This window comes from Papaver somniferum, chromosome 4 (assembly GCF_003573695.1).
Source record: "Papaver somniferum cultivar HN1 chromosome 4, ASM357369v1, whole genome shotgun sequence".
In the NCBI taxonomy this organism is placed as follows: Eukaryota; Viridiplantae; Streptophyta; class Magnoliopsida; order Ranunculales; family Papaveraceae; genus Papaver; species Papaver somniferum.
In genome coordinates, this window is record NC_039361.1 from 125,375,327 (window position 1) to 125,389,003 (window position 13,677).

A 13,677-nucleotide genomic window follows, 5' to 3' on the forward strand; every position below is an offset into this window, starting at 1 on the left:
CATGAGACAAGATTTACCAAACAACACAATTAATTTGTGCTGTGGTGAACAACAATTTGTCCACCATTTTCCTCTTGAGAGGAATCCTAAGACTTCTGTATATCAAAGCGATTTGACCATACCTTCTTCTCTAATGGTCTTATTTTGTCTTTGGAAACCAACTTCTTAGACGAAGATAAAATCCTACGTACCTCAGCAGTCTTCTGAGCAAGTTTAAGCTTCATTGACAATCGATTTGATCTTCGTTGAAGTTTGTTGGCGTGCCTCACTTGATGTTTGTACTTGTAACATCTTGATAGTTCATGACCCTTCTGAGAACAAAACGAGCACGTCAAACTTGGATAGTATTCAGGCATCTGTGGTGTGAAAGCAGCCAGACACATAGTTGATCCTGAAATTTTACAACCAGAGTTTCCAAAGGATGTGTCAATTGATTCTTCTAGCTTGATTGGATTCTCTTCTTCACCGAAACCATAAAGTTTGATATATGTATTGCTACAATTATCAAAATCAATGTTTTCACATAGAAGGCCAATACTTGATTTCCTAACTTCATCAGAATCATAGATCTCAAACATCTCATCAAGTGTTACAGCAAGATCTTTGTTCCCAGTGTATTTTCTACGGTTTGGGCACTCGTTCGCAAAATAACCAAAACCTTTACACTTAAGGAACTATGGCATATCCTCGTCAGCATCCCTGTTTTTAGGAGGAACGCAATTGTGAGGTTTATCTGACGACTTAGGTAGGGATATCAATGGATAAATATCCGCCGGATATTGGCCATACCGATAAGTTTAAGGGTTAGCGGATATCCGCTATCTGATAACATCCGACATATATCAAAAAATCCAATTCGATAAGGTTAAGGTTAAGGTTAAGCTATCGGATATCCAATTTTTATCCGTTAAAATACGATTTTGTGGGAACAGAAGCAAATGCTGAAAATTTTTAACCGAGTAAAGATTTTTTTTTTCAGTGTAACCTGAAAGACAAACCACACAAACACTACTCCCAGTCTCTCAGTTACATCACACATGAAAAAACAAACTACAAATAGTCTGCAACTACAAACAAAGAAACTACAATGTCTTCTTGTAACATTGACTAAACAACAATGTCAACAGGCTAGTGATGATCTTCTTTGACTGCCTGGCTGCATGTTGCATCATTGCATCAACATCAGTCGACGACTTTTGTATCTGCATTCACAAACAATCAACAGCGCTTAGAAGTAGATGGACAACTACTTAATCAAAGAAAAAGCAGAGTGGGTATTAGAAGACATAAGGAAAATCTGCTGAAACCAACAATATCAGAAGAAAAAATAAATATTGTTTGATATAAATCTGTTGTAGTTGTCACCGGTAATGTATACACATTCACAGATATTCTAGTGTGACTACGTTAGATATAGTCCAGGTAAAAAACTTGAAATGCCTTCTAAAACTATATTGGAGCCACTACAACGCTCTATGTGATAAGATGTGCTCTGAGTCAGAGACACCGGTAACAGACTACAAACTAATTATTGAAATGCACAACAATATATAAACTAGAGAACGGTTTGAGAAATGGGTAATGCATTGATACTCCACTCAGATCTCAGATGTTCATATACGCAAGCAATACATTTGCGAACATGTGTCTTGATACTCAACAATGCTTAAAAGGATTCTGTCTTCTAAAATAGGGGAAGAAGGATTCTGTCTTCTAAAATAGGCACATAGTAAACAAAAACATAATCTGTAATATGAGTTATATGACTCAGAAAAATGCCAAAACAATGTGGATATGAGTTATATGAATCATACCATTACCCTACAGATTTCTACAAATACTGTAAAACCATTATACAAGTAAGAACATTAGACAAGCAAGAATGTCTGACATCCAACATTTCAGTACCTCAAAGCTTTCACCACTATAAGCAACACACATACCCACATGCTAACCAAGCAAAACATATGCAATCTAAAAATTCACAGAGGTAACAAGGTGCAAAGAGATGTAGTGTGTCCCTATTTCACAACCTCCCCTCTAACTTTACAACACATGTGCCCTTAAAACCCTTCCAATCCTAAATTTCCCTCCAATTACCTAACCTCTGACAAAACATTCAATTTGCATTTACACATTATTCTTGCCTTCTAATTTGAAACTTGCATAAATGCTCCTCTTTAATAATAATCATCATCATATTTGTAACACTAAATCCTATGATGGTCAATAACAAAGATTTAAATAACATATATGTACAGAAATCAACCAACAGTTATGACATTGCATCCAACACATGCAAAATTTAATTGACATTGTACTAGTTAGAACCCAATTGCACTCACAGAAGAAAGTTAGAGAATTTTGAAGTTGGATATAGACAGGGTACCCCCAAATTGATGAAACTTAGCTCAATTGGAACAAACAAAAATTTAAGAAGTACTGAACGGCAGACGAAATTTAAAGTTTAAATAAACCCCCACCCACCATTGTTAACTGTTCTATGTAAATTATATTCTATTACAGATTTCAAACTTGGAATTTTAAATTTTTAATACTATGAAAGGAAGGACACATAGTAAGATTCATCAAGCCATTGCACAAGGTCTTACTGCTAGACAAAAAAAAAGAAGAAAAAACTTTTGCAGTTCAACGTTTTAAATGGCAGTGAAAACCTCATCGAAAAATAAGATGTGCGGGTGCAGACTTGAGACTGATTCAACAGCAAAAGGGGCGTGGTTGACAAATAAAGCAGAAATTCTAAATACATATTGTCACACACTGAAATCTCTAAAGATTGTAAACTACAAACATGTTTTGCAGCAACCTACAATAAAACGTAGCTACTCGATAAATCTAGTCAGTTAAGTAGTAAAGCAAGTCATGAACAGTGACAAACCTTAAAGAATGAGTGAACTCCAAGAAGACCTGAAATTTGCAGCTGAAACTCAAAACCTAATCACAAAAGCAAGAAAAAAGAATGAATTTAGTATTCAAACAAAGCTGAATAAACCAATATTTATTCCACATTTTAAAGCCCTTCTAATCAATCAATCAAATAACCAATACTTCACTTCAACATTTCAAATCAAAACCTTAGTAATCATTAATCAAATTGGTCATGTTCTGATGTTCCTCCTCCAACAGTAATCACAAATCAAATTACCATAAAAAGAACATCCCATTTAGAAAGTATAATCTTCATCTTTTCATGAACAGAGGATTTGGTTTGTCTTTAAAGAATTTCAAAAAAATTAATAATACATCCATACAATAACCTTAATTTTATCATACCCTAACTATCAATATTAAGTTATTCTTCGACCTCATATTCTAATTCAGTTTAAACCCATCTCAAATCTTTCATCCATACAGAAACCCTAATTTTTGAAACACAGAAACCCTAATTTCATAAGAATCGAACATTGAAATCTAACAAATTAAAAGAGAAATTATTAACAACATAGAGGGGGAGCGAATCAATACCTGATTTGATTGAGTGATTAATAATTATTGGAGAGGGGGAGCGAGACTGAGAAGTGAGACCTGAGAAAGTGAGAAGTTCTCACTGAGACCTGAGAAGAGAAGAAAAAAACAAATGGGAAATGAGTTTTATCTTCTCGACTCCTCCTCGACTATACTTGGTATGGGAAAATTACAAGTACCCCCTACACTATCGGATATTAACCAAACAGATAGAGCCCAATCCGATTTCGATATTGTTAAGAGGTAAAATACGATAAAATATCCGATTCCGATATCCGGTATCCGATATGTCGGATAAAATCCTATAGGATGCCGAATAATCGGAAACGGATCTCGAATTTCGGCTATCCATTGCCAGCCCTAGACCTAGATTTATTTCTTGAAAACCTTTTACTTTTCTTCAATAGAAGATCCCTAAACTGTCTTGTGATCAAGGAGACTGATTTGTCAAGATCTTCATCCGAAAAATCACCCTCAGACTGATCATCCTCAGAGACATAAATATTTTTACTTTTATCAAGTAACTTAGTGTTCTTCTGTGCTTTAAAGGCAACATCCTTTCCGATTTTGGATGTATGCTCATGATCAAAGATCTTTAGCTTTACAACCAATGTATTTCTGGAAAGATTATCAAGGTTATTTTCCTCAACGATGACATACTTCTTAGACTCGTATCTAGATGGCAGCGATCTGAGAATTTTCTTCACAAATATCCTTTTCAGGAATAGTCTTACCCAATGCAAAAGATGCATTAACAATTTCAGACACTCTGTGATTAAACTCATCAAATGTGTCTTCATCTTCCATACAAAGGTTCTCCCAATCGGAATTAAGGTTTTGAAGCCTAGCTTCCTTTTCACTAGAGTTTCCTTCAAATACGGTTTCTAAGATATCCCAAGCATCTTTAGACCTAGTGCAATTTGACACATGGTGCTGAAGATTTGGGGTAATGGCATGTATGATGACATTCAAATCTTCGGAATTTTGCTTTGCAGCAAGTATCTCTGCAGGATTATATTCACCAATATTCTTGGGAACGTTTACATCTCCAACTGCCACAACGGGAGCATCATAACCATTAACAACATATACCCATGATTGAAAATCACGCGCTTGAAGAAAAGCTCGCATAGCAATTTTCCACCATAAGTAATTAGAGCCTTCGAAGACTGGTGGTACGTTAATAGAGATAGCACCTCTGTCCATAGAGTCAGATCGCTACAAACACAGACTTGTAAGGTCTTGAACGTGTTTGCCTACTCTGATACCAATTGAAAAAGCGGGGGCCTAACAAGACCACCCAATATTTCGCTTAGAAATCTGTATGGACTAACTCCGAAATACTTTCTAGATAATCAACTAGACAGTCAGACTCGATCTAAGTAAAAGTATCTCAAGGATTTAATATGTCTCTGTTGTTTTGATTTACTCGAGCTAATAAAAATCAGCGAGTCTTTAATCAAACACAAGGAATAACTTGGATGGTACCAAAGACTAATATCCAAGGTTCAATTAATGACAATCAACAACCAAAGGTTGGATTACTCTAATTGATGATCTAACGCACAACCTGTATTATTTCAAGTATAAAGATAAAACAATATAATGCGGAAACTGAAATAACACAGACACCAGAAATTTTGTTAACGAGGAAACCGCAAATGTAAAAAAAACCCGGGACCTAATCCAGATTGAACACACACTATATTAAGCTACTACAGACACTAGCCTACTCCAAGCTAACTTCGGAATGTACTGTAGTTGAATCCCAATCAGTCTCCCACTGATCCAAGGTACAGTTATACTCCATACGCCTCTGATCCCAGTAGGATACTGCGCACTTGATTCCCTTAGATGATCTCACCCACAACTAAGAGTTTCTACGACCCAAAATCACAAGCTTTGATAATAAACAAATCTGTCTCACACAGTCTATCAAAGGATCAATCTGTCTCCCACAGAAAAACCCTAAAGTTTTTGTTCCGTCTTTTGATAATAATCTAGGTGAACAGGAACCAATTCATAATCCGGTCTTATATTCCCGAAGAACAACCTAGATAAATCAATCACCTCACAACAATCTTAATCGTATGGTAGCGAAACAAGATGTTGCGGAATCACAAACAATGAGACGAAGATATTTGTGACTACTTTTTATATCTTGCCTATCAGAGATATTAATCTCAAGCCAATCAATCTGATTGTACTCGTACAATAGAAGACGCAAGATCAGATCACACAACTACGATAAAAGTAGTATCGGTCTGGCTTCACAATCCCAATGAAGTCTTTGAGTCGTTAACCTGATTTTGGAAGAAGAAAACCAAAGGTTAAAGGAGAAATGACTCTAGAACGCAAACTAGTATCACACGTGAAGTGTGGGGATTAGTTTTGCACAATACTAGATGTCTCATTTATATAGTCTTTCAAATCAGGGATTCGCCTTGGTCACAAAGCAAACAATATCCACCGTTAGATGAAAACCTGATTCAGATTCAAGCTAATATTTCTCAACCGTTAGATCGAAAACTTAGCTTGTTATACACAAATGAAATGCACACTTCTAGGTTTGTTAACCGTACCCAAACGTGTACATTGTTGGTTCAACAATAGTTAACCAAAAGGTTAGCCATATGAGCATTTCATACCAACCATATTCTTCTTCACCATAACTAGTTCAAATGACTCAATTGAACTAGTTAGAGAGTTGTTCAATTGCAAGGAAATCTTATGTACTACACAAGACACAGTTGAAGCAAAGATGATTTGATTCACTCGAATCGGTTCATGAACTTTATAGCCACAGTTTGCAAATTGCATTCCTTACTCTTTATAAGTTTAAGTTCAGAAATCATCTTCAGATATATAACCTTCTTAAGTTCGCACACTAGGTTCGCGGACTTAAGCAACCGGGCAGAGTTTACAAACTCCAACAGAAAATCTCGGCAAAGACTTTCCACCGGTTCACGGACTGGTACTCAAGCAATAAGTTTGTCAACTCCAGCAGAATTTCTCGGGATGAAAAGTTCGGCAGTGCGCGGACTTGGCAACAAGCCATTCTTCCGGTTTCTCTTGATCAACAAAGTTCGCAAACTTTGGTTCAAGTGATAGGAGTTATGCACATATGTGTTTCTACAACAATACTTATGTCCATCATTGGTTATGTAATCTAAACTCTCATTCCAATCATTGAAACATTCTTAGAGGACGTTATATAGTTGTTACACCATTTTTCGCTAAAGCAATTTTCAAAGTGATTGAAACATATCATGACTTTCGCCACTAGGTAAAGATAAACATGGTCGAAGCGAAACGCTTACCAACACATATTTCGAGATATAGATAGGCAAGGTATACTCGGCTCGAAATACCAAATATGGATAATCTAAGTCTATATATAGAATACGACTTTTTGTCTCAAGAAGTAGGAGATAGAGTAGATAGACTTTTGAGTGATAGATAAGTTCAAGTCTTCACATACCTTTTTGTCGACAAGTTCCACCGGTTCCTTGAGTAGTTCTTCTTATTGTATGATGAATCTCCATGAAATCCTTGAGCTCAGCTACACTTTCTATCCTAGTTACTTAGCTATAGTAGACTAGAAATCAAGACTTATAGTTTTGATCACTAACATTGAAAAACATGCTTGAGATAGCAACGCATGCGAGTTCGACCGAGAAATTCTCTAACATGGGTTATCATGTATATTTAAACTCCTTGATGAATGCATTTTGAAAAAGAGGGGGTCTAACAACACCACCCAATATTTCGCTTAGCAATCTGTATGGACAAACTCGAATATATACTTTTAAGAGAATCAACAAGACTCAATCATTTAAAAGTATATCAACGAGTTTATATCTCTCTTCTTGATTTGATTTACTCAAGCAAGAACTACGAGTTCTAATTAAATACAAAGAATAACTTGGATTGTACCAAAGACCAATATCCAAGGATCAATCAATGACAATCAACAACCAAAGGTTGGATTATTCTAATTGATGATCTAAACGCACAACCTGTATTATTTCAATTATATAAACAAATATAATACGGAAAAAGAAATAACACAGACACCAGAAATTTTGTTAACGAGGAAACCGCAAATGCAGAAAAACCCCGGGACCTAGTCCATATTGAACACACACTGTATTAAGCCGCTACAGACACTAGCCTACTCCAAGCTAACTTCGGACTGGACTGTAGTTGAACCCCAATCAGTCTCCCACTGATCCAAGGTACAGTTGTACTCCCTATGCCTCTGATCCCAGCAGGATACTGCGCACTTGATTCCCTTAGCTGATCTCACCCACAACTAAGAGTTGCTACGACCCAAAATCGCAGGCTACAATAAACGAATCTGCCTCATACAGACAAGTCTATCAAAGGATCAATCTGTCTCCCACAGATAAACCCTAAAAGGTTTTGTTCCGTCTTTTGATAATAATCAAGGTGAACAGGAACCAATTGATAATCCTGTCTTATATTCCCGAAGAACAGCCTAGAGTTACACTACACCAAAAACACCCTTTTTGTGACTTTTATAAACGTTGCGCATAATTTGTGCAACGTTAATAATTTTTGGCAAAACGGCGTTGCGCATTGGTGTGCAACCGTTGCACAAATTATATTGAGCAACGCATATAAAAGTTGTACAATTGTTAGTGCAACGGTTTATTTTTCTAATTTGTGCAACGGCTATTTTTAATAGAATAACACTTTTGTGGGACCATTTCATTTTTCTGTCAGTGTTATATTTGTTTGTTTGCAGTTGTATCCGTTGCTCATTTCAGGGAATTTGTGCAACGTATATTATTCCTACTTTATATGCGTTGCAAAATATTTTTCAGGTCAAAAAAAAGTTGTCGCCGGCTTTAATTCCGGCAGATTTCTGCTCCTGAATATAAATTGATTATGCACCTGCATGCATATATCATTCTAGATGAATTAGAATCCCAATTTAGGATGGAACCTCAGTATCATAAAAATCCATCAAGAACGATTCATACATCAACAAAGTAGATAGATGAATTTAATTACCATAAACCCATACAATATTAAACAACTTATGGAAAATCCCAAATGTTATAAACACAAGTTTCTGAATTTGAAACTATGAAAACCCTAACCTTCAGTTGTTACATTCTGAGAAGTTTTTCCCATTCCAAACACTACCACAGGTAGAAGAACATTTACTCAATCCTGCAAAGTACAAGACAGAATTAGAATCCAATTCTGAACTAAAAGAAGCTACCACTTATGTGAAGTATGCATGGCCAATTTTGGGAAAGAACAGGTGAAAGAATTTGGTGTAGAATTTGCTATACATGCAGAGTCAATGTGATCGAATAAAATTCTCAGATAGAATGCTATACTGCAAGAGCAACCCAAGCCTGCTGAAGCTCCACTACTAAATTCTTCGATGAATAGCTGCAGGCAGATGACAACACTTGATCAAATTATAGGAAGAAAAAAACATGTACAGTCAAAGATTGATAAACTAATCCACTTTCAAAGAATTTCATTTGCTCTCACCAGAATTATATATGCGAGACAGGATTTCATGTTCAGAATTAAAGGTTATATTCTACAGAAGTAAGAAAACGCAATCTCTCTATTCAATGAGTGTGCAATGTGAATTCTGACTAAGATTTGGTAAACAACAACGGACCTTGTCTTAAATATGCTATGCAACTTCAGGAAAAATAAAAAACACTACCATAGATGAAGCAAAATTGTAGGTTCCAATATTCCATCCATCTCGAGAATCGTACCTAGCAAAAGTGATATCTGCAGAAGAAGTATATTCTTAAATAGGCTGCAAGACAGCCGAATCCAAATTCGACAAAAATAAGAACTTGGGTACTCAAATGTTTTCATGTCTTGAGATCAGAAGACAACTACCTGTAGGTATAGAATAAGTCGATAGAATATCTTCACTTGCTTTCCTTGCGTTTTTAGTTTGTAGAACAACTACCCTGCACATGGATAGAAAGCTTCTAACCATTAGATATAGTTAAATGAACAAATTAGAGGTGAGAGTTCAATAACCTTATTGTAATCCAACTCGAACGTCAAAAATTCATCATCACAGTTCTGAACAAATTTTCAAGCAAGAACCTATTCATGTTGTATATGAAAATTTTCTTCAACTTTTCCCACATAAAGTTTTTCAAGGTCTTCCATCGATGTCTGAATATTTCTGATAAAATAGAAATATTTTTAGAGTTAGAATCTTTTTTTGCAAGGTCAAGATGAAAACAAACATAAAGTTCAGGAGAAAAAGGTTTCAACTCTCATACCCTGTAAGTTCATGCTTCCCGTTGCTATTGCATATCAGTTAATAATCCATATTCCAGGCTTCGAAATTGTCCTCAATCAAAGATAGTTTTAGCTACTCAAAATAATAATTGTTCTCAAAAATAAGATATACGGATTAAAGATGATCAAAAGAAAGAAAAGTTGAGATTAAACCCAGGCAGCAAACAAGTTGTTGCTGTGTAGAACAGGTGCAGGCAAGCTCTTTCAGGATCTCTATCAAGCACTTTGCAGACATCAAAACGGTGATGTCAAGGTAGGTTTCCTTTGTATTTTTCTTCATGCTTATATAGCTTCTTTCTCCTGCAAGTTCGAATAGGATAGATACACCACAATTCCAAACATACACATATTATCCACGCAGCAAAATATCAACCATTCACCAACCCAAAACTATCGGCAACATCTCTATCTAATATCCAGACTAGCTGGTACCCAAATCTTCATATCTTGTAGCCTTCTAAATCACGTCCTACCCTATGCCAAACACACATCATTCAATGCTCACAAGACTATGGATAATAGCTGCACAGACTAGGGCATACTGCTTCAGTTACGGCAACACTTGGTTAGTGATCAGCTTGCGGACCTCCTAGCAGCTCCATATTCCATCCAAGGTTAACTTATGTTCCCTCCATGCCTTCAAAACCAGCTCCAAACTCCGTAAGACAGACCACCTGCACCATGGCAAATAATCCACCGTCTCATGGCAGCAACACAATCTCAAAACTCAACCACAACTCCCGCAAATTCCAGTAACTTTACTTTCATTTACAAACCCATGATATCAATGACATAAACTTCCTTGTCCTTGTCTATCTTGCTCTCTTCTCAACTGAGTTTTAGTAAACTCCATTTGACTGCCACAAGTTTGAATCACAGCTCCCCTATGGACAGCATCACACATCAACTTTAACACACATACCACTTCCTTTTTTGATTTGACTTCACAGAACAAGCTCAAACCAAACTGCACTTTTCAGATTCAAAAACCCATTTCAGCTCAGTTGTCCTTCTCTGTATCGACTGCCAATAACCCTCTTCCTTCTTACCGACTTCTAAGACTCAGCTCAATCCAGTGCAGACACCAGAATATTGCAAGCAGTCACATAAACCATTGCAGCAACAACCCCTGCGGACAGACTGTTGGTTGACAACAAGATGACGATTCAGGCCTTTTATCGAACAGCTGATGTGCCATTCTCATCTTGTTGTAGCATTGAAGTTCTATAGATTTTAAACTCACTCAAACACCTGCAAATTCAATTCACAGTAAACCCATAATTCGGAAACCATTTAACATTCACATGTGTTCACATTTGGTCCTTATTTAACCACCATCAGCACAATTACATTCTATGGTTCAATTAATCTTGAAACTCTAGCAGATGTTCATCACTTTGCACCCAATTCATCCTGCAATATTGAGTTACAACCACCACACAAACTCGAGCTACTGAATCATACCACATTCATATCTTCAACAGCTTCTCTCGACCGATTCTTAACTCCAGCATTTGACCCAAATCTCCATTGAAATCTGTACCCCTTGGTTGGTTTTGAGTGGAGTTGTTGATCTCTGATAAATAACCGTCGAACCCTTGGCTGGTGGCAACAGAACTAGCATAGCAGCTCACTGGTGAAGACCGACCTCCTCCTCTTCTCGCATATTTGGTTTCTAAAGAGACCTGACTTCCTTTTCTTCTCAAAAACACGTGTGACTCCTGGTTCCCTGACAACAAATATCAAGAGAATAAGAACTCTCTTTTAACTCCAAAAACAATGATTGATTCAAATCCTGCAAAGTGAAAGAAAGTATAATTATTATTCAAACTCAATTGAATAATTGAGAGAATCCAGAGGAAGCATTAAACAGAAAACATAGCAACATGACAGGAAGAAAACAAAAAGATTCAAAATTCCGAGGCACGAATAAATGACTGCTTGTCTATTGGAGGTTTTTAGACATGAAAAAATCATAGTTAACAATGACATGCTTGGAATACCCATAACTACAACCAGACTTATAATTCTTAGGAGTACCCATAACTAAAAAAAATCAGCACTTTGGCTGGTGCAGTAGCTAAGACTTGAAGAGACTCATGAATTGTTTTGGCCTTGCTCAGTGCTTCCCTTCCCAGTACATATCTCTTAGATAACATGGGTTTAACTACATCCTGAGCCATTAATTATTTTTTTGTTCATTATTAAAGTATATGCATCTAGGTAATCCAGAAGTGTCTGAATTTCTGCAATACTCAAACTTAAACAGCTAACACAGATGGTATGCAGGTGCAGGATTTCACTAATAACAAACAAGGTACCTCGATTCTTAATCAGCACTTCGCAAATCTTCACCGTCTGTAACGAAGTATGGGGAAATTTAACCACCTTCAAATTGCATCCAGAGGTTGTTCTCAGAGCTCTTTGCTTCTTCAAATGTCAGTACACCCTTCATCCATCCTCTACTCATTGCTTCAGCAATCATCTTTCCATAATTCTTAAGTTGTATCTTGCACTAACAGCAGCCAAATCTGCAAGCTCACTCTCCTCATCCTGAATGTGAAAATAGCTGTCAAACTTTACAAGCCTTTGGACTGCTGAAAAGACTTGCATTATTCATAGATAACACCTAAAGAAACATAAAATGGAAACAAATTTTGAAACTTTCCTTCAACATTTGACATATCACATGTATCAGCAGTTAAAGGTTGTTATTAACCTGTATGTCAGGAGCCATGTCTTCGATTTCTTCAAATATATGCACAAGTATAAACTATAAATGAATTTCGTATAAATGGCAAATCAAAACAAAAGAAATTATTTAGTAAAACTTGACCGAAAAAATATCAAGATGAGGAATAAAAATAGGAGAGGAAACCTCGGAAAATCTATTAGAGCCAAATCCTATAAGTTTCTTGATGCAACTCTCTTTTCAGCGTCGTTGGGCAAGGAGGAACCTCCTTAGAGCATATCGTATGGTTTTATATACGCCAGATGCTGGCTCATTTTCCCTTTGGATAAATCTGCATAATTTTATGGAAACGACCAGTCAGTGAATACTTTTAATGCGAATTAAAGGAGAATACAATAGCTTACAATTATACATTATATATGTACCTTAACCAATAAATGAAAGTAACCCATGGAACCGGGATATTGGAGTGTACCTAAAAACATTGTGGTAAAATATATCAACGACAACACATGCACATTGATTCGACTAAGGAAAATATTTGATAATTCGTAATCAAATTTTCCAGAAAGAAACACCCCAAAATTTTCATAAATAATATAAGGATTAATACCACACAACCACACTGCAATGAGAAAAATTTGATAAAGACTTACGAGCGAAGAACATTATCCATGCTGCAAAACCAGCAGCTATTGCTTCTGCAACATGCTCATTAAGGTTAAGAGGTTCTCCCTCAATACCAGCAACACAAACACCTCAAATATCACAACAAGTATCAATAAGCCTCTTAAACTATGTCCTGCCACCGAGTAAATAACAAACAAGGTTAAAGATGTGCATATCCTGCCATTTTGAATGCAAATCATCCATTTTTACAAGAGATTTTACATCACAACTTCAATAAATCATTAAAATGGAACCAAAACATACCCAATCATCAAAACTATATATTACAAACAAACAAAAAAACACCAAAAATCTGTACAAAAAGGTTCCAAAATAAAACCCCCAACTACCGTGAGATATTACACCAAAACAACTTCAATAAGCACATTAAACTGAAATCAAAACATACTCGTGCTTTAAATTACAAAATCCAGAAAAAGAATCACCAAAATCTACACAGTAAGACTCCAAAATAAAAACCCTAACAAAGTAAAATACTATTCACAGAG

The 13,677-nt window shown here is 36.1% G+C and overlaps 1 protein-coding gene and 1 long non-coding RNA gene across 2 annotated transcripts; both read right to left on the bottom strand.

Moving 5' to 3' along the window:
- Window positions 1-1,082: 1,082 nt before the first annotated feature.
- On the bottom strand, window positions 1,083-10,580 carry LOC113273099. Its single transcript, XM_026522867.1, has 7 exons — window positions 9,789-10,580; window positions 9,607-9,688; window positions 9,391-9,464; window positions 9,206-9,276; window positions 8,814-8,916; window positions 2,900-2,955; window positions 1,083-1,202 (listed from the first exon to the last, which is right to left on the bottom strand). Exons 1-7 carry the CDS (start codon window positions 9,799-9,801, stop codon window positions 1,083-1,085), a joined length of 519 nt encoding a protein of 172 aa, XP_026378652.1. The 5' UTR covers window positions 9,802-10,580.
- A 2,118-nt stretch (window positions 10,581-12,698) lies between these two features.
- Window positions 12,699-13,287, bottom strand: LOC113274503. The gene is made up of 3 exons (XR_003323029.1): window positions 13,156-13,287; window positions 12,925-12,974; window positions 12,699-12,830 (listed from the first exon to the last, which is right to left on the bottom strand). It is a non-coding gene; the product is annotated as an uncharacterized LOC113274503 (long non-coding RNA).
- Window positions 13,288-13,677: the final 390 nt, after the last annotated feature.

What these genes read in the sequence shown, in the direction of transcription:
- LOC113273099 (XM_026522867.1), bottom strand. An exon ending in TTCATATACAACATGAATAG is followed by an intron (nt 9,465 to 9,606) that starts GTTCTTGCTTGA and finishes ATCCATGTGCAG; the next exon opens with GGTAGTTGTTCTACAAACTA. An exon ending in GACTTATTCTATACCTACAG is followed by an intron (nt 9,277 to 9,390) that starts GTAGTTGTCTTC and finishes CTTCTTCTGCAG; the next exon opens with ATATCACTTTTGCTAGGTAC.